General features: G+C 32.6%; 1 protein-coding gene across 7 annotated transcripts in view; it reads left to right on the forward strand.

Moving 5' to 3' along the window:
• The window catches only part of LOC126884694 (gastrula zinc finger protein XlCGF46.1-like), a 220,260-nt gene that overhangs the window by 11,122 nt on the left and 183,973 nt on the right, over positions 1-25,165 (forward strand). Inside the window, exons 1-2 of one of the 7 annotated variants that reach the window (XM_050650780.1) lie at positions 15,365-15,708; positions 24,268-24,730. The exons of 2 other annotated variants lie outside the window; for them this stretch is intronic. In XM_050650780.1, coding sequence (XP_050506737.1) covers positions 15,592-15,708; positions 24,268-24,730 — 580 coding nt within the window. In that variant the 5' untranslated portion in view covers positions 15,365-15,591. Of the gene's footprint in view, positions 1-15,253; positions 15,709-24,267; positions 24,731-25,165 lie in introns of those variants that run through there. 4 more of the 7 variants (XM_050650781.1, XM_050650782.1, XM_050650784.1 and 1 more) reach the window with 4 other exon arrangements.

Consider the following 25,165-nt stretch of genomic DNA (forward strand, 5'->3'; position numbering starts at 1 on the left):
GATGAAAACGTAAACAATTGTATGTAGTAAATAAAATTAGTTATTAAAATGCAGTACTGCAAGCAAAATATAATTAATTAAATTTACCTTTATATAATAATTGCATATCATATCAATATTGTGGAGCAATATAAAATTTTTCTGCTTCTTTGACAGAAGGTATGAAATATACGTCAATTTGACAATTTCAATTGACAATATGAATTATTTAAGATAGTTGCAATATTTCTCCGCGACTCGCGCACGGTCGTTTCTCGTTTCCCTTCCAAGTACTTGCACACCGCGAATAGGAACATTGATCTATTGCAACCATAGTTTTTTAATAATTGTTAAAAATTATAAAACATATTCGTTTTCATAATATTCGTTAAATCAAATACAGGGTAAGTCAAAATGCAAGTACATTATTTTCTTGGTAATTTTAAATAGAACACCCTATTTTATATTCCTATCGAAAAGTACTACTATCGAACTTCAAATTTTATGAAGTACTCCCTATACCTAAAGTTATCAGTTTTCTAGATATTTTTATTTTTCCATCAAAGTATTAATTTGGTAGATATTTTAACGTTTACCAATAATTATTGTGAGTTGGCCATTATTGATTTGTCATAAACTGACAGTTTGACATTATTATTTATTAATTCAGGAACGAAATAACGACACAGAAAAGAAAACAATTTATTTCAAATAAAATTTATAAAAAATAACCGACGGACACAAAAAATAACACATGGAAAAATAAAAAACAACAGTAATTTTAACTTATCTTACTTAAGTAAGGTGTTCAAAATGACCTCCCAAAACATCTATGCATACTTGAAAGCGGTCATTGAAAGAGTTGCTTACATTATTAAGCATTTGTAAAGAAATATTTTGAAAGGCAATTCGGATTCTATTTTTCATATCATCCCTTGTTGTTGGAGGTATTTTGTATACTTCGTTCTTAACGTAACCCCAAAAAAATGACTCCATTTTATTGAAATCCGGTGACAATGGAGGCCACCTTACCGGTCCATCCCTTCCGATCCACCTTTCACCAAACTGATCATTAAGTTCACCACGTACTAATTCATTGTGGTGCACAGGAGCACCGTCATGTGGAAACCACATTTGTTCACGTATATTAAGTGGAACCTCTTCTAGTAATATCGGTAACTGATTTACGATAAAATCTAAATAAATCTCACCATTTAAGTTATCTTAAAAAAATATGGTCCTACTACATGGTTACCGACAATACCTCCCTGCACATTTAGAGACCATCTTGTTTAACTATGTGTTACTATGTGGTATGGATTACTTGTTGAATCTTAGTGAAAGTTATGTCTATTAACAGAACCGTTTCGATGGAATGTAGCTTCATCACCAAATAGGACATAATCAAAAAAATCTCTGCTCATTAATTTTTTCTAAGTCCCGTTCACAAAATACTATTCATTTGTGCTATTCTTGGTGCTTTTGAATATGATAAGGGTGCATCTTGTTTTTAGATAGAACGTTTTGAACAGAGTAGTAACTAAGTTCTTGTTCATTGGAAATACTCCTTATACTTGTGTGTGGGTTTTCTGTATCTGCCATCAACACACTCATTTCGTTTTCCTCTGTCACACTAGTTTTTGTTCGTTCATGTTTTTCATAATTCACTGAACCAGTGCGGTTAAATCGATCTTTCAATTTTTCAAATGTATCTTGTCTAAGTTGTCGCCTATCTGGAAACCGTTCTTGATCAATTCTAGCTGATAGTAATGAATTTTTATTGCATTCCCCCAAAATCCAGATCATATCTACCATTTTTTCATCAGTAGTAAAATTCATTATTGCTAATTTAAATTAAATTAATTACTGAATTACTAAATAATAATTGTTGCTAATTTACGGTGTACCCCAATACTAAATTAATAAACAATAATGTCAAACTGTCAGTTTCTGACAAATCAATCATGGCCAACTCACAATAATAGAGAGTTATCAAGTAACCCTAGGAGAATACGGTAACGCCATTTTCCTGTATACTTTACATGTTATTTATAACGTTACCGTATTCTCATAGGGTTACTTGATAACTCTCTAATTATTGGTAAACGTTAAAATATCTACCAAATTAATACTTTGATGGAAAAATAAAAATATCTAGAAAACTGATAACTTTAGGTATAGGGAATACTTCATAAAATTTGAAGTACGATAGTAGTACTTTTCGATAGAGATATAAAATACAGGGTGTTCTATTTAAAATTACCAAGAAAATAATGTACTTGCATTTTGAATTACCCTGTATTTGATTTAACGAATATTATGAAAACGAATATGATTTATAATTTTTAACAATTATTAAAAAACTATGGTTGCAATAGATCAATGTTCCTATACTCCTTTTTAATTATACAGGGAGTTAAACTTGATACGATTTTCAGGTAATATTGGTTATAACTTTTTAAATACCCGGTATAACATAATAAAACTTTATATTGTTGTGATGTGGAAGTAAATCAGATTTCAAATTTAAAATAAAATACATGGTGTTCCATTTAAAAAAACATAAGTTTGGTCTGCCACCATCTTATGGAGCACCCTGTAAGATTGTAACTAATTTTAAAATGTGGAGGTTAAAGCTGCCTACAATTTTTGTCAATAACTTTTTTTTGTAATTTTTACTATAACAGATCTACTGAGCTTCCTCACCCTAATCAATCACCCTGTATATATATATATATATATATATATATATATATATATATATATATATAGAAGGGACCGTAATGCAACTACCAATGATGCTTCAAGGGGTGGTGGTGTGTTGATAGCTGTCGCTAAGAATATCCCTGCTCCATTGGTGGAGTCAAGCCCCGGCCCGGAGCAATTATTTGTTCAAATTGGCTCTGGTTCTAATAAAACCGTTATAGGATGTGTATATATTCCACCAAGATCATCTCCAGAAAAATACCAACTTTTCAGTGACAATATTGACAACAGCCTCTCTGAGAAGTACCAATGCCCAATGCTCTTACTTGGAGATTTTAACTTGCCGAAGGCCTCATGGGCATTTGACCAGTTTTGTTCTTATGCCATCTACTCTTCAGATACTTTGCACCAGGATGCCGAATCAATTGAGGTGATGTCAAACTTATGTGCTTTTCACAATTTGTACCAACTTAAAAATGTTCCCAACCATTTGGGCAGAACCCTGGACCTGGTTTTTGGTTCGAATGCCCTTTCAGTAGTTGTGACTTTGGCAGATGATGCTCTGGTCCCTGAGGATAGTTACCATCCACCCCTGAATGTAACATTAAGAATATCAGATAGTCATACTAATGTACTTAATGCAACCAAGGATGGATATTATTATGACTTCAAGTTAGCAGACTTTAATTTGTTAAATAGCTATCTTGGAGAGGTTAATTGGGACATGATATTATTAAAACATTGTATCAATGATATGCTTAATATTTTTTATGATGTTCTTTACACAGTTATACACATGGTAGTACCACAAAAGAAAGTGTCTCAAGGATACGTTCCAAGATGGTTCTCTCAAGAATTAAAAAATGTTATTATTTTAAAAATGCAAGCACACAAAGCGTTTAAAGAATCTGGGAGTAGGTATGATTATATTACTTTTTCAAGATTAAGATCACAATGTAAAGTCCTATCTAAAACTTGTTACAATGAATTTGTGTACAGCTCGGAAAATGCTACTGTCAATGAGAGTAATGTGAAAAAATTCTGGTCCTACGTCAACTCACAACGAAAATCTAATGATTTACCATCTGAAATGTTTTACAACGAAGTGAGTTGCCAACTGGGGCCTGATCTTCCAAATCTATTTGCAGATTATTTTAAAACTGTTTACTCAACAAAAGTTTGTCAGGCGGTTGAATCTTTATCTTTTAATGATATCAGATAAATGATCTTCAAATCAGTATTTCAACAATTTATGAAGAGATTTGTAATCTAAAAACCAACAAGAGTCTAGGGCCAGATGGAATACCCCCCATTATTCTAAAATCATGTAGTTTCGTACTTTCTCGTCTTCTCTATATGATATTTAACTCTTCTTTAAAATTTGGTTATTTTCCTGAGTTTTGGAAGACTAGCTTCTTGACCCCCATATACAAATCAGGGAATAAAGCTGATGTGTGCAATTATAGGCCAGTTTGCAATTTAAATGTAATTCCAAAACTATTTGAAAAAATAGTAACAAAATATCTTACATCAGTGTTATCATCAACAATAATACCCCAGCAGTATGGATTTCTAAATGGAAGTTAATTTACTAGTTTGCAGTGAGTTTCTGTCAAGTGTCTTGGATGGTGGTGGTGAGGTACACAGTATATACACTGACTTTTCTAAGGCATTTGACAGGGTAAATCATACAATTTTATTGGATAAGCTGAGGACAGCAGGTTTGGGTGGTGGTTTGTTGAGCTGGATCGGCAACTATTTGTCTGATAGATCTCAAATAGTAAAGGTCAAAGGTTTTAAATCTAAGGAGATAAAAGTACCTTCTGGTGTGCCTCAAGGGTCTCATTTGGGACCCTTGTTATTTAACATCTTTATAAATGACATCCAGAGTTGCTTTCAATATTCCGAATTTCTATGTTTTGCTGATGACCTAAAATGCTTCAAGACTGTCTCTTCTACCTCTGATTGTATCATTTTGCAGTCAGATTTGTCCAGACTTGTGGACTGGTGTGAAAGAAATTGCATGGATTTAAACCCAAACAAATGCCTCACTATGTATTTCTCTAAGAGGCGTATCCCCTTGGCTTTTCCCTATGAAATTTCTAACACCATCTTGATCAATATGTCCGCTACTAAGGATCTTGGAGTCTTATTTGACAATGCTCTATCCTTCAGATTTCATATCGCAGAGATTGTTTCTAGAGCCCTTAAAATGGTTGGCTTTATCAAGAGATGTACAAGAGATTTCACAAATCTCTCAGCAATCCGCCTATTGTATTGTTCATTCGTCAGACCCCTATTGGAGTATGCTTCTTCAGTCTGGAATTCCCTCTATACATGCCATGTACACAAATTAGAACAAGTGCAAAGAAGATTTTTGCGGTATTTGGCCTTTAAGGCTGGTGTGGATCCCCCTGACAACTACCATTACAACTATTATTCACTTCACACGAGATTTTTTCTCCCTCCTCTTCAGATTCGCAGGCAATGTAGGGACTTACAGAATCTTTACAAAATTTTTAATGGTATTGCTGATTACCCAGATCTACTGTACTGTATTGGTTTGGCAGTGCCGTCAAGGAATACTAGATTTCACCTCATGTTTCAACAACCTTTATGTAGAACTAATGTAAAGTTTAATAGTTTTAGTTCAAGGTCTGTAAGGACAGCCAATAACTTATCTCCGAACATTGATTTCAGTACAAGTCAAAGACGCTTTATGTGCTTTATTAAGGATTTAACGCTTGGGGGGAACACTAATTTATAAATTTATAAGTATATTTATAGGTAGCTAGGTGATTTAGTTTTAATTAAGTGTCCAAATAATATTTGTCAATTTATTATCTGTGATAATGCTATCATTGTCTGTGTAATGTTACCATTTTGTGATTTTAATTAAGTATATTTACATATTTTTATAATTTATTTTGAGGTTTAATGTATATTTTAGCTCTTAAATTATTTTGTAATAATGGGTAAGGCCCGTAAATAAATAAATAAATAAATAAATAGCTGTATTTTCTACTGACGTTTATAACGTCTAATTTAAAATTCTGTTTACTTTGTTGGAAGAATGTAAACATAATGATGACGTCACGACGCGTTTTGGCCTGGCTGGAATAATTTGAATTTTTAATCGTATTTAGGGGCCAAACGAAAGCCAAACAAAACTTTTTATCTTTGATACATGTTTTAAATTATGTTCTGTTGTGATCTATAACATTTTTTTCGAATTTAAAATTTTGTGCAAGTTCCCTATTACTGGATAGATCATTTGTCGCAATTGGAAGACGAAAAAGTGACGGAGCGATTTCGCAACTGTTGGCAATTCGTTCTCTGAATGTGGTGCTACTTGCGGAGCGTGTTACGGAACGGTCGTCATGACAGTGAGCTCATTTTAATTCCGCTACCTCCGTCCAGCGTATGCTACTTTTGTGAATTTGTCAATAGACTTGTTGATAGATGGCGTCAAGTACTAATTATCAATTGGAAAATAGCGCAGACTGTAAACAATCCATGGTCTTTGACCATGATTATGAAGTAAAAAAGAATTTATTGTTTAGAGACAAGTTATTAGCTCACATATAACAGAAAGTGATAGGCTGTCAAGAATTAGTGAGTGGGCGTTCACAAGACAACTGTTACCGCTCCATCGGGAACTGCCCCCTCATTTTTTCGTCTCCTGAATGCGACCAATAATTCTGCGACGAACAAAGATTATTGTTTTGTTATTATCTATGTGTTTTTTTTGTCTTTTAGATAGAAGTTCGTTCACTATACACAACCGAAAACACAAAAAAATCAAGTGTGATATCTGCGACCGATTCATTAGAGCAGACAACATGAAAAAGCATGTCTTGATGCACACAGCAGATCCAGCAGTTTGTTCTATTTGTGGAGCCACATTCAAAAATTTTAACGGTTTAAGATGTCACGACTTTCATTACCACAAGCATACTGCTCAACAGTACGTATGTGAAGAATGTGGTAAAACTTTTCGAATGAAATATAGGTTCTTGTTGCATAAGAAAAAGGTTCATGTAGGTCTAAGGAACTTTAAATGCAGTAATTGTGGAAAAGCTTTCTTTACCAATACCGATTTATTAAGACATGTCCGAATGACTCACGAAACACTGACACCTCATATTTGTGAATATTGTGGTACTGGTTTTTCGTCAAGTTATGCTTTAAGAACTCATAAAAGACAGCATACCAATGAAAAACCGTTCGTTTGTGCGTTTGTGGGCACTGTTTCGAAGGGTTTAGACAGCGGGTTTCATTACGATCCCATTTGAAATCAAAACATGGAATAGAGGAAGCCAAGGAATAGGGAACTTGCACATTTTTTTATTATATAATAATGTTCAGTTTTGTATAAAAATGAGATTTCCAAAATTTCACGCTTCAAAAACTCATAATAACTTAGAAGTACAAATTTAAAGTCTTCTTTGTCTTAAAATAGTTCAAACGACCCGTGACGTCACAGAGTTTAACTATGTGGTTCAGTTTATGGTTATAGGTTTGTTCTAGCAAACAGTCATACTAGTCAGAAACCGTCAGCAAACAGTAGGTCAGTGAGAGAACAAAATACAGTCACCAGTGCTATCCCCTCTACTCGCGCTGGTCCACGATTCTCTGATGATTTCAAACCATTTGAAACTGATGCTAGAACAAACCTTATATTTACGTATATTCTTCTTCTTCTTCTTTGGTTTATTGGCCTCCATCTACTACATCTACTGATGCTAGAACAAACCTTATATTTACGTATATTCTTCTTCTTCTTCTTTAGTTTATTGGCCTCCATCTACTTGGGTATTTAGCCAGATCGTCGTCGGGGAATAAAGGAAAAATATTTATATTCTAATGACATTTAAAGTATGTAATAAAATATACCAGTTTGTTGAGATTGCAGTTTGATACAGTTTTTGAAGGAAAGGAAAGAAGGTTTACTATTGAAAATAAAACCATTTTGTAAAAGTACAAATTTTCTATGAATAGTTCAAACGATCAAAAACACTTTTAACGTCACATAACTGTATTTTTTACTGACGTTTATAATGTCTAATTTAAAATTATATATACAATTGGTGTAGAATGTAAACATACAACCCCGTGACGTCACGACGCGTTTTGGGTTGGCTGGTATAAGTTGAATTTTTAGTCGTCTTTAGGGGCCAAACGAAAGACAAACAAAACTTTTTTATCTTTGATACAGGTTCTAAATTATGTTCTGTTGTGATTTATACCATTTTTTTCGAATTTAAAATTTTATGCAAGTTCCCTATTCATTTGTAAAACGTGTGAGAAAGGTTTAGCAACGGATTACGCTTTGAGTATACATCAAAGGTTACACGAAACTAAGAAGTGTGAAATTTGTTCAGAAAATTTTGCTGGAGATGAATATCTGACAAACCACCTTATAGAAGTTCATCAAGTAGAAGTAGAAGTAAAGCAAGATAGTTAAAAGTAATTTTGGTTTGTTATGTGCCCAATATCTCTTGAATTTTTTATTTCCTTGTATTATTCGTATGTGCCTTATCTCTAGAAAATCAGAAGCATGGTGCGAACGGCCGAAATGAAGACACTAAGAGCAATTGCATTGAAGACCAGAAGGGATAGAATAATGAAACAACATCATCAGGTAACAATGTGGCGTGCGAGATGTAGTATGATGGGGTAGGCAAAGACGAAGAGAATGGTTTAGTCATGTAACAAGAATGGATGAGCACAGACTACCAAGAATTGCGCTACAAGGAAAACCAGCTGGCAAGCGCCCACCGGGGAATCCACCAAAAAATGGAGAGATAGCTGGCAATCTACTTCTCAAGTAATACTTCAACGTCTGAATAAACAGATCGACAGATGTACAATAAGTATAAGAAGAAGGAGGAGAAGCCTTATCTCTATGAGGTTGACATAACTAATGAAATATTTACAACAGTTTTATTGGGACCGTACAAGTTCGGAAGAGTGACACCAGTGGCGTGCTGGCCATATAAATGAATCGGTGCAATCACCGAGAGGCCGCGGCCTCTTGAGGCCGGTCAAATAGGTTTTCACAAAAATTTTTAGATGTAATAAAAAAATATTTTTTTTTTAATTTCTAATAGGATGTTAATTTTGCTAAAAATTTTAATAAAACATTTAAAAAAATTTTAATTGTGAAATACAGTTTAAGTAAATGAATAAGACTCTATAGTCTACATACATAAATAGATTGCTACAGATAATATTATTTATTTTCATACATACAAGTATATTTATCATTTTCCAATTTCGTTCAAACATATATATGTACTCTGCAGAATAAAAAATGGAAAAACGTCTTGTCTTGCACATTTTTGACCGAATTATTGGTAAAGAATCGAAAAACGATTTGATCAAGACAAATCAAAATCGTTTTATGATGATCTAAGCACTCTACATCCTAGAAATTGTGATACAATAAAAAATGGTATACCTTTGATGGCATTTAAATAATTTACTGAAAAATTAAGAAATTTTTGTCCTACCATATCTGCGACTGCAATTAGAGAAGAACTCGTGGATTTTGCTGTTAAATGGATTGTATTAAAAATAGAATTTTGCAAAATACATACTGAGATTATAGAAGATCGAGTTAATGATGAATATGTTCAGTCCATAGAAAATATGAAGGATTATATGATATTATTAATCAAAGTGATAATGAACATGAATTAACAAATGACAATGTTGATATCGTGAAAACTTCACCTCCGTGTGGTACTAAAAAGTGTAAAGATTGTATAGCTTGCTATTACGCTGTTTTGCATAAGTACAACTTATATCAGTGTGCAGTGTGCTTATCCAAATTTAAATAGTATAAAATTTATTAACTCTTTCAGTGACACCAGTATATCGCAAAAGCTATTCAACATTGAAATATATAAAAAGTCGGTTAAGAAGTACTTTAACACAAGATCACTTTTATGCTAATGGCTATAGAATAAGAAGCTTTGTATGAGCTTAAAAATGATGGAATAATCGACGTATTTGCTCAAAAATCTACTTTAATGCGGAATTTATTAATCAATACTTAAGTAATTATTTTATAAAATAATCGCAAAAGAATATTTAGATTATTGCGTTGTATTAACATTTTTATAGTAATTTATGATATAAGTGTTAAAAGTACACGTTTAAGGCACGCATGTGAAAGTTTGCAGAATGAGCGAAGCGAGTTCTGCAATTCACATGAGTGCCTTAAAAATGTACTTTTTAACACGCTGTCATACAATATTTTTTCTACAAACGTAATTACAGGACAATATCTACAAAAACTTTTACTTGAACTTGACTGACATTCCATTTTTATATTTTTTTGACATTACATAAAAATTGCCTATCTATACGGTCAATACGAACTGCAGTGCCATAAAAATTTTAAAGCACTGCTAGTGCCTTAAAGTAGCATTTTTAACGCTCGTATGGAGTGCTAAAAATTGGAGTGCTAAAAATTGCATGTTTAACACGGTTGTAGAAAAATATTGTTAAATTAAAGTATTTGCACTCTTCTTGCATTTGTACTCTCTTGTATAATTAGTTTACTAAAATTCGACTTAATACATAATTGAAAAATTCTCAAAATTTTATTTTACGTTAATTTTAATTACATCAAATTCATATTATATTTATTCAGGAAATTATGGTTTCTGCGTAACTGCATACAATATTGTCATACATGTCATTTATTATTTGTAAGATTATAAAAAAAATCATCAAAAAAATCAAAATCAAAAAATCATCAACAGAGAGACGGTTCCCCAATAGGAAGACGATCAGTGGAAAGACCACGAAAACGATGTAACTTACTAGAGGCACATTGAAAAAACAGACAGAGTCATGTCTATACAAAAAGAAGAAGAAGAAGAAGAAGAAAAAAATCATTGAATTCGAAGTTTTATGTTTGATTCAAAAATAATTTATGTTTGTTTTTTTTTGTTTTTTTAATAACGACTAAAACATCCTGATAATACAAGGTGAAATGAGGATGGGAGGCCGCTTTTCTATAAAATCACCGGACCGCTTGAAAAGTTCCAGCACGCCACTGAGTGACACCTGGTTTCATAGCTCAGCAACATTTTTAGCACTTTTAATTATATTGGCCAGTTATATTAGTCCTGGTTACTGGATAATTGTCAAGGCCATAGCCCAAAAAAGAATAAGAAGAAAAAGTAAGATTGTTGTTATGTTATTAAAAGCTAAACATTGTACTACAAGCAAAATACCATTAAATAAATTCATTTTAATAATTGCATATCATATCAATATTGTGGAGCAACATTATAATTTTTACAATTTGTAACACATCATTTGCGAAATCCCGTTTTCTTCAATGACAGTAGGTATGAAATATATGTCAATTTGACAATTTTAATTAAAAAATTAATACATATGTTAAGAAAGTTGCAAGATTTCTCCGCTATTTGCGCACTGAGTCGATCACTCAACCCAACGTTCTATTAAAGATTTTAGGAGTTGTGTCCACCCCGCTAGAGGGTTGATATAGTTTAGTTGAAAACTGGTCTACAAAATGCCCCCCTCATAAATAAATTTGAAAATACGGGATCCTTTGTACAAGGTATATTGAAAATTACCTAAATAAGGGTTAAGAGTTCGGTTGGCCATTTAACTTTAATATGTGAGGTTTTAATCCTCAAATTCCAACCAGTGGGAAGAGTCCTGTGTTGCCCTGGGTAATATCCGGGAATATTCGCAACATCATTAAGTATTTTTATTACACAACAACTTTCAACATTTAAAGGGTTTTTACCCAAAACATTTTGGTGGCTCTAGACATGATATTTTTTGGCTTTTAGTAACACTGATGATGGTTTTTTAATCCGAAAATGTTCTGTAATTTAATGTAACCCTTATTTAGGGAATTTTAAATATACCTTTTACAAAAAACCTGGTATTTTTGTGATTTATGGTATACAGCCAGCTACAGGAATTTTATTTTCCTCGTCGATAAATTTGACGTTTTTGCATATTTTAGATTTTATAGAGGGTGGTACCTTTTCAAATTGACACACTGCATATCGAAATGACTATCGGGAATTTTAATTCGAATTGTCTCTTCAGGATGAATCCAATGCATGAGTGAAAAAAAAAACAAAAAAAAAATTGTTTAAAAATAAGATAAAACTTATTATAAGTGGAATATTGTAAAAACTGTAAATAGTTTTAAATTGTTATAAATTAAAATCAAATTTTTATGAATTCGTTATTATTGTTTTGAAGCGAAACTATTCGCCCCGTGCGTCTCCCCTCTATTTACAGTCACGTGACACGCTGCCAAATTTTTTAAGGACGTTTTAACATTGAGTCTTATGGGATTATTTTGTTAAACTTGAATATTTTATTTTGTAGTGATAATAACCGAATACAATTATTATAATTCATTAGTTATTAATTTATAGTATACTAATTTATGGTGCAACAAAAATATATTTTTTTTTTCGTTAATAAAGATTTATTGACATAAACTGCGGTAGTGATGTTATGTATACATAATCAATATTGGAAAGTGAAGAATTTATATCAGATTAAGTGCGTTTTTATTTTCTGTTTATATTAGTACATAATATCACTGGCGTGACAGGGCATTTTTTTAATGTCCCATTTAAACATACACAAAGCGTCCTTATAAACTTTCAAAAAAATTAAAGCACTCATGGGAGGGCCCACAGAAGTGAAAACTTCTTATAGTATCTAAATTACGAGCTCAATGCTTTTTCCCTATCCAAGAAGAAGTCCTATACCTATATTATATACGCGCTGCGTACGTTCTATACTATTTATGCATACATATACATAATATATATAGGTACGAAATTTAGTTCGGCAAAGTGATGACGGTCGCAAACTCGATACTTTTTCCCCATCTAAAAAGTTCACAACGCCCTTAAAGAAGTTTTCACTTCAAAAATTTATTTCGTCAAAGCAATCACGGTCGCTAGTTTAATACTTTTTCCCCATCTAAAAAGGGCACATCGTCCCTAAAGAAGTTTTCACTTCAAAAATTTATTTCGTTGAACCAATGACGGTCGATAATTTAATACTTTTTCCCCATCGAAAAAGTTCAAAACGTCCCTAAAGAAGTTTTCACTTCAAAAATGTATTTTGCCGAAGCGATAACGGTCGCTAATTCAATATTTTTACCCATCCAAAAAGGGCACAACGTCCGTAAAGAAGTTTTCACTTCAAAAATTATTTCGTCGAAGCAATGACGGTCGATTATTCAATAATTTTTCCCTATCTAAACAGGTCAAAACGTCCCTAAAGAAGTTTTCACTTAAAAACATTATTTCGTCGAAGCAATGACGGTCGCGATTACGGTCGCTAATTCAATACTTTGTCCCCATCTAAAAAGGGCACAACATTTCTACAGAAGTTTTCACTTCAAAAATTTATTACGCCGAAGCGATGGCGGTCGCTAATTCAACTTTTTCCCCACCTAAAAAGTGCACAACGTCACTAAAGAATTTTCACTTCAAAAATTTATTTCGTCGAAGCAATGACGGTCGCTAATTCAATACTTTTCCCCATCTAAAAAGTGGACAACGTCACTAAAGAATTTTTCACTTCAAAAATTTATTTCGTCGAAGCAATGACGGTCGCTAATTCAATACTTTTCCCCATCTAAAAAGTGCCCAACGTCCCTAAAGAAGTTTTCACTTCAATAATATTACTATTATTATACGTACATTATAATAATATACGTTCAAAATTTATTTCGACGAAGCGATGACGGTCGCGAAATCTATCCTTTTTCCTCATCCCAAAATAGATTTTACATTTATTTTAAATTTAAATACTTCTACACAATTTATATATACATACACATAATAAATATACGTACAAAATTTATTTCGCCGAAGAGAATGACGGTCGCGAAATAAATCATTTTTCCCCATCCAAAAATAGGTTTTACATTTATTTTAAATTTAAATACTTATATACAATTTATGTATACATACACGTAATATAGATACGTACAAAATTTATTTCGCCGAAGAGATGACGGTCGCAAAATAAGTCCTTTTTCCCCAACCTAAAAAAGGTTTTACATTTATTTGAAATTTAAATACCTCTACACAATTTATATATACATACACATAATATATAGCATAAGCGGTGACGGTCGCGAATTCAATGCTTTTTCCCCTATCCAAAAATCGCACAACGTGCCTAACGAAGTTTTCACTTCAAAAACTGCCACCATGAGCAGGTCGGTCGATTTTGCTTTGACACTTTGTTAACGCTCGGAGCGAATGCCGACTTTATTAATTTTCCTCTATACTAAAATGCTAAGGCGAGATTCAGGGAAGTAGCACCAAGGAAACATGAATTAGTGGTTCATGGTTCGCAGTCAACAGTTGGCAGAACTCATCCGACGAGGGGAGTCCGTGTACAACCTGTAAACCTTTTTAATTTTATTAAAATCTATAAAAAAAATAATACAATTAAAGCAAGTGAAAAAATTGTATATTAAGGACCGGTACTTCCTGTCCCGATTAAACCCCGGTTAGCTAAGAATAGAGAGTTATCAAGTAACTCTATGAGAATACGGTAACGTTATAAATAACATGTAAAGTATACAGTAAAATAGCGTTACCGTATTCTCCTAGGGTTACTTAACAAAGATAAAACGATCGGCCAAAAGCGGCTCCTAAGGCTTGTCTTCTTAAAATCCAGGATCGCACCTACCAACGATATTTCCTTAGCTTATTTTTAGAATTATTTTATTAAATGATCACATATTAATGCAACTCATAAACACAGGACTTCTTTCGACAACATCATTCGAAGAATATGTGTTGAATAGTGCACTTTCCAGATACCGTGTAAATGGCATTTCTTTCACTACTGTTCCATTCAACCAAAGTGAATTCAATTCGGTTGAACTGTGTAGTTTCGCCTTAACAACGTTCGCAGCCGTAAATGTAAAGCCAGCTTAAATAATTTGACAGTAGTGTCCCTTGTCCCATAGCTCTTTCGCCACAGAACAAAACAAACAACAAATTTTCTGTTCTGTGCTTTCGCCTTCCTGCTTTTTTCCGTGGCTTTTTCTTGTCATTCCAGTGTGACGTCATTGACAGCGCGGCCATACGGTGGCCAGTCTTGCTTGAGAGGCACCAAATACTTAGATGGTCCATGTCCATAGTATTTGTCCATATTAATGTCCATATATTAACATAGAGGGAGCCTGCCTTCCGCGCTTCCTGACGACAAGATCTCATGGACTGGTTTGCTGCATCTCTTTCTAACACATTGTATCGAAAATCTATGATGACATCCAGTGTGAATATAGGCACGGAAGAGGAGGACAACTGTAGCAGCTTTACTATGCGTAAGAGTGAAACAGCACTAATCCAAATAAAAAAGATGGTGTCGTCACTTCGCTCTTAATTACTCTATGCTAATATTTAACTCTATGACAAAGGCGTTTAGTGCAGAAAACAAAGTTACATGTACGGTTTCTCGTTGTGTTGGAACAAACGTTTTAAGAACATCATTAAAATGCCAGCGTTTTGTTCAGTTGTAAAAAGTTCGTTCGCAGTTCGACTCGTAACTCGGATCAGAGTACTCGTAAATGTAAAGCCGGCTTAAGTAATTTGACAGTGGTGTCCCTTGTCCCATAGCTCTTTCGCCACAGAACAAAACAAACAACAAGTTTTCTGTTTTGTGCTTTCGCCATTTTCTGCTTTTTCTTTTTTTCGTTGTGGTTGGCTTTTTCTAGTTTTCTTGTTGTGGTTAACGGTTAACCTATAAAATTTAGGTTTGGTTTAAATGTAAACAAAAATATTTCTCTTTTGATATTAAGACAAAAAGTTTTTATGAAGAAAATCTAATTTGATTTTTAAACTTATAAGCACAATGACTACACCCGTAGCGCTTTATCTATGCAGATTATGTTTAAATAAAACTCCAACCAGAGTTAACATATTTGGAGGAGATTTTCCCCGAATGCTAGACCTATTAACATCCATAAAGGTAATTTTTTGAAAGTTTTATAATTTTATTGTTTATTTAATGACCAAGTTAAAAGTCGTATTTCTGTGTAGTATTATTTTTTAGTAGTTTTGAGTTAAATTGATCCTTTCCTGATTTTTTTGTTTTATTGCCTTTCATTATACATATTAGCATTCATTTTATATCCTGTTCTTACCAAATAGTGGTATGAGTTACATCTCACTGCTCTCATGCTTATTTTTTTTGTGACTTAGCTAAATAGCTAGGCTATTTAGCCAGATACATTTTTTTTTTCTCTGATTCTGGCTTTGGTTTAGAACTAGAACCTTTAGCCACGTAATTGTATAACTTATCACTAAGTCAGGGGAGTAATGTGTAGTGTGTGTGTTGAGTAAGTGTCTTGTTACTTTGCAAAGTCGACGTCATTGTCTTTGCAAAGAGACGCTAATTGTTTCCGAACGTCTGCGGTCCCTATATAGCCAGATACATGTTAATAAGACGTAGAAGTTCTACTGTATTAAGTTTTTGCAAATGATAATGAAAATGTAACAGTTGCAATTGCTAATGACTATTTATTGCCTTGTGATCGTTATCATCCTGTGTTATCTATTTCTTTAGCTATTAAAGATAATATACCTCAGCTTCAATATCATAGTTTTGCCTTCAATTTTAGGAGAGGATACTATGTTCCTCTTAATATGTATCTTGCTAGTATCTCCAGGTAGAACGTTTTAGGTATTTGCAGAGATATTAACGAAGCCATGAAACTGTTCTACTCCATATTGCAGTTTGGTATCAATTGTTCAATACCGCGTATAAGATTAAAAAATCCCAAATTTCCTTGTTGGATGACTAATGACCTAAAATCATTAATATTTAGGAAAAAAATTGCTCAAAAGATATACAGGGTGTCTGCGTAACTTGGAACCATATGGGAAACTTTTTTAATATCAATTTTACGAAAAAAAGTCATTATTTATAAAATGCTCTGCATAGTCTAAAACCTAAGATGCAATCATCAGATATCAAATTTTGTCAACAGTATACGAGGTATGTCAAAAAATATGAATTTCGCTCAAGAGCAAACTACCTTTATATTTCAAAATATCAAAAAATTTTATTATGAAAAGTTATTTGTAATTAAAAACCATATTCAAATATGCAATAACAGCCTTCTACTTGAAAAAAAAATTCTGAAATTTTCCTAAATAGGGCTTTTCATTCACAGTCATTTGTTTTGAGCTTCTGTCAAATGTCGTATAATCCGTGTATATTAAATTCGTTTATTCATGTCAATAACACAAGTGTTTAACACATGTCAAATAAAATTACACAAAGATTTGGACGCAATACAAATTAAAAAGATGCACAATACGACTAAGAGTATTAATAACATTAAATACTAACATTAAAATCACATTAAATTTGATTACATTAACAATGGACATTGCTTAAAGTCATAAAATCCTAAAATTTAAATGCAAGAAATTCCTCATTACTATAAAAAACATTTTCTAACAAAATATCTGTAATTGTACTCTTAAATTGATTTAATGGAAGACACTTTAAACTATCTGGAAGTTTGTTGAAAAATTTAATAGCCCAGTATCCTGGCCCAGTTTGACACCTCCTCAATCTCCAGTAGGCTGGCACGAGATGGTGTTTATATCGGGTGTCATGTTGGTGTATGTTCTCATGGGTTTCAAAGTGCGCCCCTCCCCTCTTGATAAACATTAGGTTCTCAAGTATATATAGAGATGGAACAGTGAGAATTCTTAGGGACCTATATGCTTGCCTACAATCATCCCTATACCAAAGACCAGCAAGAACTCGTAACTGCCTTATGCTGCCAACCAAAGACTGTCAACATTTCTGCTGAATGACCCCAGACTAAAATGGCATAGGCTAGATGAGGCTTATTAAGACTTTATGTGAAACATTAGATGCCAGATTCCTGAGTACAAACAGATTTTTTGCTAGCTTTTTACTTAGACTGTTGATATGTTCACCCCATTGAAGCTTGGGATCTAATAATACACCCAGAAATCTGACACTGCTCATACCATCATTTACATTCTGTGTGTCTCTGGGAGAAAAAACAACTCTGTTGGTTTTTGCTGCATTGAGCAGTAATCAGTTTACGCAAAACCATTCATTGGTCACTGACTGTGCAGACATAGAACCCTCAAGCGACTCCCCAAGTGTATCAGTTGTAAAAGACACTGTGGTGTCATCGGCGAAGAGTGTGTACTTTGCATTTGTGTTAATGCTCGTAAGGTCATTAATATAAATTAGAAAGAGAATGGGTCCCAGAACAGAGCCCTGGGGAACCCCAATATTAACAACACTCTTTCCCGATAACACCCCAGAGACCCTCACAACCTGTGTTCTGTTTTCTAAGTAAGATTGAACTAGTTTTACACTGTAAGGACAGAAGTTGTATTTTTTGAGTTTTTGCAACAGCATTCCATGATCTACACAGTCAAATGCCTTGCTCAAGTCACAAAACAGAACAGTATTAAACTGCAACCTATGAAAGGAGTCTACAATATGTGAGACCAAGTCCAGTATGCCAAGTACTGTGGATTTGTCCTTTCTAAAACCGAACTGAGAGGCTGAGAAATAGTTATTATTTTCAAAAAATGTGGTTATTTGTACTGCCATAGCTTTTTCAACAATTTTAGAGATTATTGGAAGCAGCGAAACAGGTCTATAGTTTTCTGGATTCTTAACATCCTCTTTTTTATAAATTGGTGTAACAATTGCTTTTTTAAGGACTGATGGAAATTTATTTTCTTTAAAGCATAGATTTATTAGTTTAGTGAGTGGGCTTATAATAATATTTTTAATCATTTTAATAAGGTTAACATTAAATCCATATATATCATGGCTATTTTTATTCTTTAAGCTGTTTATTATATCCCTCGTTTGATTAAAGGTAATTTCAAGAAATGAAAAGGTGTTTGTATGATTGACATAATTAATTTTATTAATAAAGTCAATATTTAATTTTGGAATGTCTTTAACTATATTAGTGGCAATTTGGGAAAAATAATCATTGAACTGGTTTGGCGTGATCTTGTGATCTTCTAATGAAGACCCTGATTTTCCTCGATATTTGTTTATCATGTTCCACATGGTTTTCTGTGGATTTTTTGAATTTAATATTATTTGGTCATTTGACCTCACTTTGGCTTTCTTAATTTCATTTTTATATTGATTTCTGAATTGTTTAAGTATATGATGGTTATTATCATTTTTATGTTGCCTATAAAATTCTTCTAAAAATTTTAGATGTTCCCGCATTGCCTGTAGGTCATTTGTAAACCATGTGATTTTTTCAGATTGGTCTGATCTTACTCTATATTTTTTTTGTGAAAAAGATTCTAAAAAACAACTTTCAAGAATATTCATAAAGTGACAGAATTTTAATTCAACATCAGTGTTATCTTCATAGATAAAATCCCAGTTTACTTCCGATACTTTGTTGAAAAATATGTTCTTACCTTTTTCAGTTATAGGCCTAATAAGCATAGTTGTCTCAGTAAAACCTGTAACCTTTTTTTGAATCTCAAATTTGACAATCTGGCCTTTGTGATCTGAAAAACCAGTCTCAAAAACCTCAGCAGAGTACAGGGGCAATCCAGGATCCATGAAAATGTTATCAAGACACTTATTACCCCTTGTCGATTCATTTATAGTCTTGACTAGGTGAAAACCTTCAAGAACGCCTTGAAGTTTACGGGCACTTGCATTGTCAACAAGAAAGTCCACATTGAAGTCCCCAGCAACAAGGACTTGTTTATTTGGGCTTAATGTGCCTAGAACTCCTTCAAGAGAGTCCAAAAAGATGTCAAACGGGCCAGAGGGGCTATGGTATACTGCTAAAACTAACAAGTTAAAATCTTTTAGACATATACAACAATATTCTATACAAAAATCAATTATAAAAGTGTCATTATTAACAACATTAAAACATATAGTATTTTTGACGAAGATCGCAGAACCCGCTCCTCTATTTTGTGACCTTGCCGTGTAGTTGGCCAATCTGTAGCCCTCAATATGGACTGTTTGGATTTCCTCGTCTGCCAGCCAGTGTTCTGTAAGGCATAGAATGTCAACATTCTTGTCCTTGATGCATGCCTCCAAGAGACCAATCTTATTTCTCAGTGACTGCATATTGAGATGAAAAACACTAAGAGGTATTGGAGATTCAATTGAGTTTATATCTTCTTCATCTTTTGTCCCTGGTGGCTCTGGATATTCATAAAATGGTTGACTGAGATCCCAATTGGCCAAAGGGACGTATCAACAATTTCATTTGCCTGATCTGTGGGAACTCCTAGCTTGAAGGAACTTCTTTGATCATCCTTTTTAGTGTACATTTTCTGGCAAATAAACCCTGCTTTCATTCCATTCTCCATTAAATGAGCCTTAACGGCTGCCGAGTCCACTGAGGGGTGGAAGCCGGTTACAAAGAACCAAGTTTTGGGGGATGGTGATTCAGCTACCTTGAGTGTTGTGACACTTGCAGCTGTGCCTTTGATTGGTGCCGGTCTACGATTAATATTATACACAGATTATACAACATATGACAGAAGCTCGAAACAAATGACAATCAATGAAAAGCCCTATTACCGATTCCGAACATCAGTTTTATTTATTAGACATGTAATAACTCTTTTATTAATAATTTTAGGAAAAAAAGTTATTCCTCATAAAAATCATAAAAAAAGTTTGTTAATTTTATACGAGGTGTGTCAAATAATATGAATTTAGAAACAATTCTTTGACACATTACATATTTGACACACCTCGTATAAAATTAACAAACTTGGATAATTGATGGTTGCATCTTGAGGTTTAGACCATGCACAGATTTTTATGAAGAATAACTTTTTTCCTAAAATTATTAATAAAAGAGTTATTACATGTCTAATAAATAAGTTCAGAATTGACAATTTAGGAAAATTTGAGAATTTTTTTTTCCAAGTAGAAGGCTGTTATTGCATATTTGAATATGGTTTTTAATTACAAATAACTTTTCATAATAAAATTTTTTGATATTTTAAAATATAAAGGTAGTTTGCTCTTGAGCGAAATTCATATTTTTTGACATACCTCGTATACTGTTGACAAAATTTGATATCTGGTGATTGCATCTTAGGTTTTAGACTATGCAGAGCACTTTATAAATAATGACTTTTTTTCGTAAAATTGATATTAAAAAAGTTTCCCATATGGTTCCAAGTTACGCAGACACCCTGTATAAACAAACAAATTCTTGGGACGATTATCTACTCTTCTCTTCCTTAAGAACCGAATGCAAAGAATTAAGCAGGTCATGTCATGATATTTATATAAGTCAAACCGAATCTAGAATTAGTTCAAACGTAAAGCATTTTTGGAACTTTGTTAAAAGCAAACGCAAAAATATTGGTATACCAAACACTATGTTTCTTGGAAACACAGTGCTTAACAATGGTGCGGATATCGTTAATAATCTTGCGAAATGCTTTCAAAATGTTTACAGAGCTAATGATGATGATTTAATACAGCCCAGTTTAGAGTATGAGAAAACAGTAAGTCTAAATTCATGTAATGTATCTATTGAAATCATATTTGAAAAATTAGCCAATTTAGACATTTATAAGGGCTCTGGACCAGATGGAATTCCACCCATACCATTAAAAAAATGTAGATGTACTTTAACCCGTCCCTTGTATTTTCTGTTTTCTCTTTCACTTGATTCAGGTATTTGTCCAAGTTTATGCAAATCTAGTTTTTTTGTTCCTATTCATAAATCAGATGACAGGAGTAATATAGCTAACTACAGACCAATAAACATTCTTTCTTCTATTCCTAAAATTCTAGAGAATATAATTTGCGACTCTATTAAAACACCTTTATGCAATGTACTAATTGAAGAGCAATATGGTTTTCTTCCAGGTAGATCAACTTCGACAAATCTCTTACTTTTCACACAATACGTATCTGATGCTTTGGAAAGGAGACTACAGGTAGATGCTATTTATACAGATTTCTCTAAAGCATTTGATATCGTAAATCATAAATTATTGTGTAACAAGCTTAAAGCTATTGGATTTACAGGCAATATGTATAACTGGCTGTGTAGTTACCTAACTAGCAGAATACAGTTTGTTAAGATAAAACACTTTCAATCTAGTGGAATTTCCGTAACATCTGGTGTTCCACAAGGAAGCCGCTTAGGGCCTTTCCTTTTTAATATATTTGTTAATGACATTATATCTCAAATTAACTCTAAATTTCTGCTATATGCTGACGATTTGAAAATCTTTAGAATTATCGAATCCATCTCAGATTGTGAAATACTTCAAATTGATATGATTAAAATTATGGCATGGTGCAAATTCAACCAAATGAGCATTAATATTGGAAAATGTCACGTTATTAGTTTCTGTAGAAGAATTAACAACCTTTTTTATAATTACAAATTAGATGAAGAATGACTGAAGGCTGTATCAACTGTGAGAGATCTAGGTGTTCAATTAGATTCCAAACTCAGTTCTTGTCCTCATTTTGAATATGTGAATAACCAGGCATTTAAAATGTTAATCTTCATTATCAGAACTTCTAGATGTTTGCCTAACATTAATTCCATCAGACTGATTTATATTTCCCTAGTTAGATTTGTTCTTGAGTATTGCTCAGTTGTTTGGTCACCCACTTATGAAGTCCATATAGCCAAGCTTGAAAAAGTTCAAAATAAATTCACTAGGTATTTAAGTTTTAAATTACGCAAACCTTCAAGTGACCATTCCTACTCAGAAATTAGAAATACATTAAACCTTCCTAAGCTATCTTCTAGACGGATTTATGCTGATGTTTTGTTTCTACATAAACTATTGAATTCTAAAATAAATTGCAATGATCTACTGTCTCTAACTGATTTTAATGTTCCCTCTAGAGTCACTACAGTCTGTTTTTAAACCAAGAGGAGAAATTCAAATTTCCCGCGCTGTAAAGCTTGTTGGTAATTGGTCCAACTTTTGGCAAGTTTGCTCCACTGTTATCAAATTTTGACACTATAACATTTATAAAATTTTGACACTAGTGGCATTTCATAGGTTAATTAAAGTGATTTTTGTATTTTCTACGCCATTCCTTTAATTTTTATATGTTTAGTCTGTTTTTATATAAAAAAAGTTGTTTTTAGAACTCTTTGGCGACGTATTATAGTTTGTTTTTAAACCAAGAGGAGTAAACTAAAAAGACAGATTCACACCCAAGAAAGTCATTAGAAAAATCACCAAATACATCTTCTTTTTTGGATGATCAGATTGGCCTTCAACGGTAATCCATAAATGTAATATACGTCGCTAAAGAGTTTTAAAAACAACCGTTCTTTATATAAAAAGAGACTATAGATCTAAAAATTAAAGGAATAACGCAGAAAACACAAAAAATTGCCGATATTACTTAAACCTATGAAATGTCAATTGTGTCAAAATTTCATAAATGTCAATAGTGTCAAAATTTTATAACAGTGGAGTAAACTTGCCTGCAGTTGGACCAATTACAAAAAAGCATTACGGCGCGGTTAATTTGAATTACTCCTCTTGGTTTAAAAACAGACCTTAGTATAATATATTTTTTATGGATTACCGTCAAAAGCCGATATGATCAACCAAAAAAGAAGATGTATTTGGTGATATTTCTAGTGACTTTCTTGTGTGAATCTGTCTTTTTAGTTTACTCCTCTTGGTTTACAAACAAATCTTAGATCATCTCAAAATTTTGCAATTAAATTTCATCACTGCAATTTTGGTAGGCATTCTCCACTGAGTAGAATCATTCTGAATTGAAATAGAATAGACTTCGATTTGTTGCTGTGCACTTCCGAAAACATTTGTAGACAGTGTGTAAAAAAATGTTTGTAATTTAGGTGATTTATATTATGTGCTTTATCTTATTTTAATCTTATTTTAATATGTATTTGTTTTTTTCTATATGGCTGAATTTCCAATTTTTGTCATATTTACTATATTTATGTTTAATGTATCAAATTGTAATATTTTATGTACATATTTAATTGGGTGGTATCCCGTCAATAAATAAATAAATAAAAAACATTTAATTTCTAGAATTGGTTGTTTGTGTGAATCAACTCTTACTAAATGGCATTGGGAATTCAATATAATTATTTATTTATATTTTTAAGGGACAGATTCTTTAAAAATAGTTTTTTTCGTTGTTATTTGACTGTAACAGTTTGGACTTTGATTTCGAAGGTGACAATTTAAATAAAGATGTTTTTGGCAACAATAGACTTTTACTTACTTTCGAACCCTGTATTTGAGGAAAAATTGGTAGTTCTCTTTAAATGCCACTGATAACAACAAATGTTTGTTGATTCTTCTCTTCTGTGAGGTCACTTTTTGTATCCAGTAGAGATGTGTTGCACTTTTTATATCGTAAAAAGCAATGATTACAATTTACTGAGTCATTGCCTTCTGATTATTCTATAGCATCTGTAGATTGGCATTTTTAATAAAACTTTTTTTAACGAAGTGTCTCATTAGGTATTTTATGTTAAAGGTACACGAAGAGGATGGCTTTCCAAAATATAGTTGTACAAAATGTGCAAAAGAAGTTCAGATGGCTGTGATGGTCAAGAAACGTATTATAAAAGCACACCATTTTCTATCCTTACAAGCTCTAAAAAAGAGGAGGGCAATATCTGAAAGAATAGAGACATCCCTTAAGTCAGAATTAGTTGAGGGCTCAAATGAAGCTACAACAAATGAAGGAAGTGTAAAACGTACTGTTAATAAAGGCGAATCTTCAGTACCAAAAAGGACAACACTCACTAAGCAAAAAGTAGTTTCTAAACCAATAATAAAACAAAATAAAACCCAATCAAAGTCAGGATTAGTGAAGAACTCAAATAAAGTAACGACTAATGAAGAAAGAGCAGAAAATGAAAGTCTATCAAACACACAAAAAGACGAAAATGAGAGTACTGGCTTTACTTGTAAAGAATGTAATTTAAATTTTGAAGGTAATACTTTATTATTTTTTTACTTTTTTATGAGCGTTATTTTAACACAAGTATCATTATTTTCTGTGTCTTGAGATGTTTCACAATTAGGGATAATGTTTATATTTTTAACAAGAAGAATGTAAAATATTTAATAAGTCCGAAATACGTATATACAGTTTAAATTTAAATGCACATAAAATTCTCTATCACCAAATTTTTTCCATCTCTAACTCCCCCGAAATATACCGGGTGTCCACTTATATTTTCCCCCATTTTAACTGCCTATAACTTCTAAACCACTCAAGATAGAAATATGCGGTTTTCGCTAAAATGTTTTATTTTAGTAAAAGTTTTGTCTGAATGGACTGAATTTTTTATATCGCTTTCAAATACGAAAAGAAAAATGGCGGATTTTTGAAAAAAAACGTTGTTGACTTTTTTTAATGGAACACC

Source organism: Diabrotica virgifera, chromosome 5 (assembly GCF_917563875.1).
Source record: "Diabrotica virgifera virgifera chromosome 5, PGI_DIABVI_V3a".
Taxonomy (NCBI): domain Eukaryota; kingdom Metazoa; phylum Arthropoda; class Insecta; order Coleoptera; family Chrysomelidae; genus Diabrotica; species Diabrotica virgifera.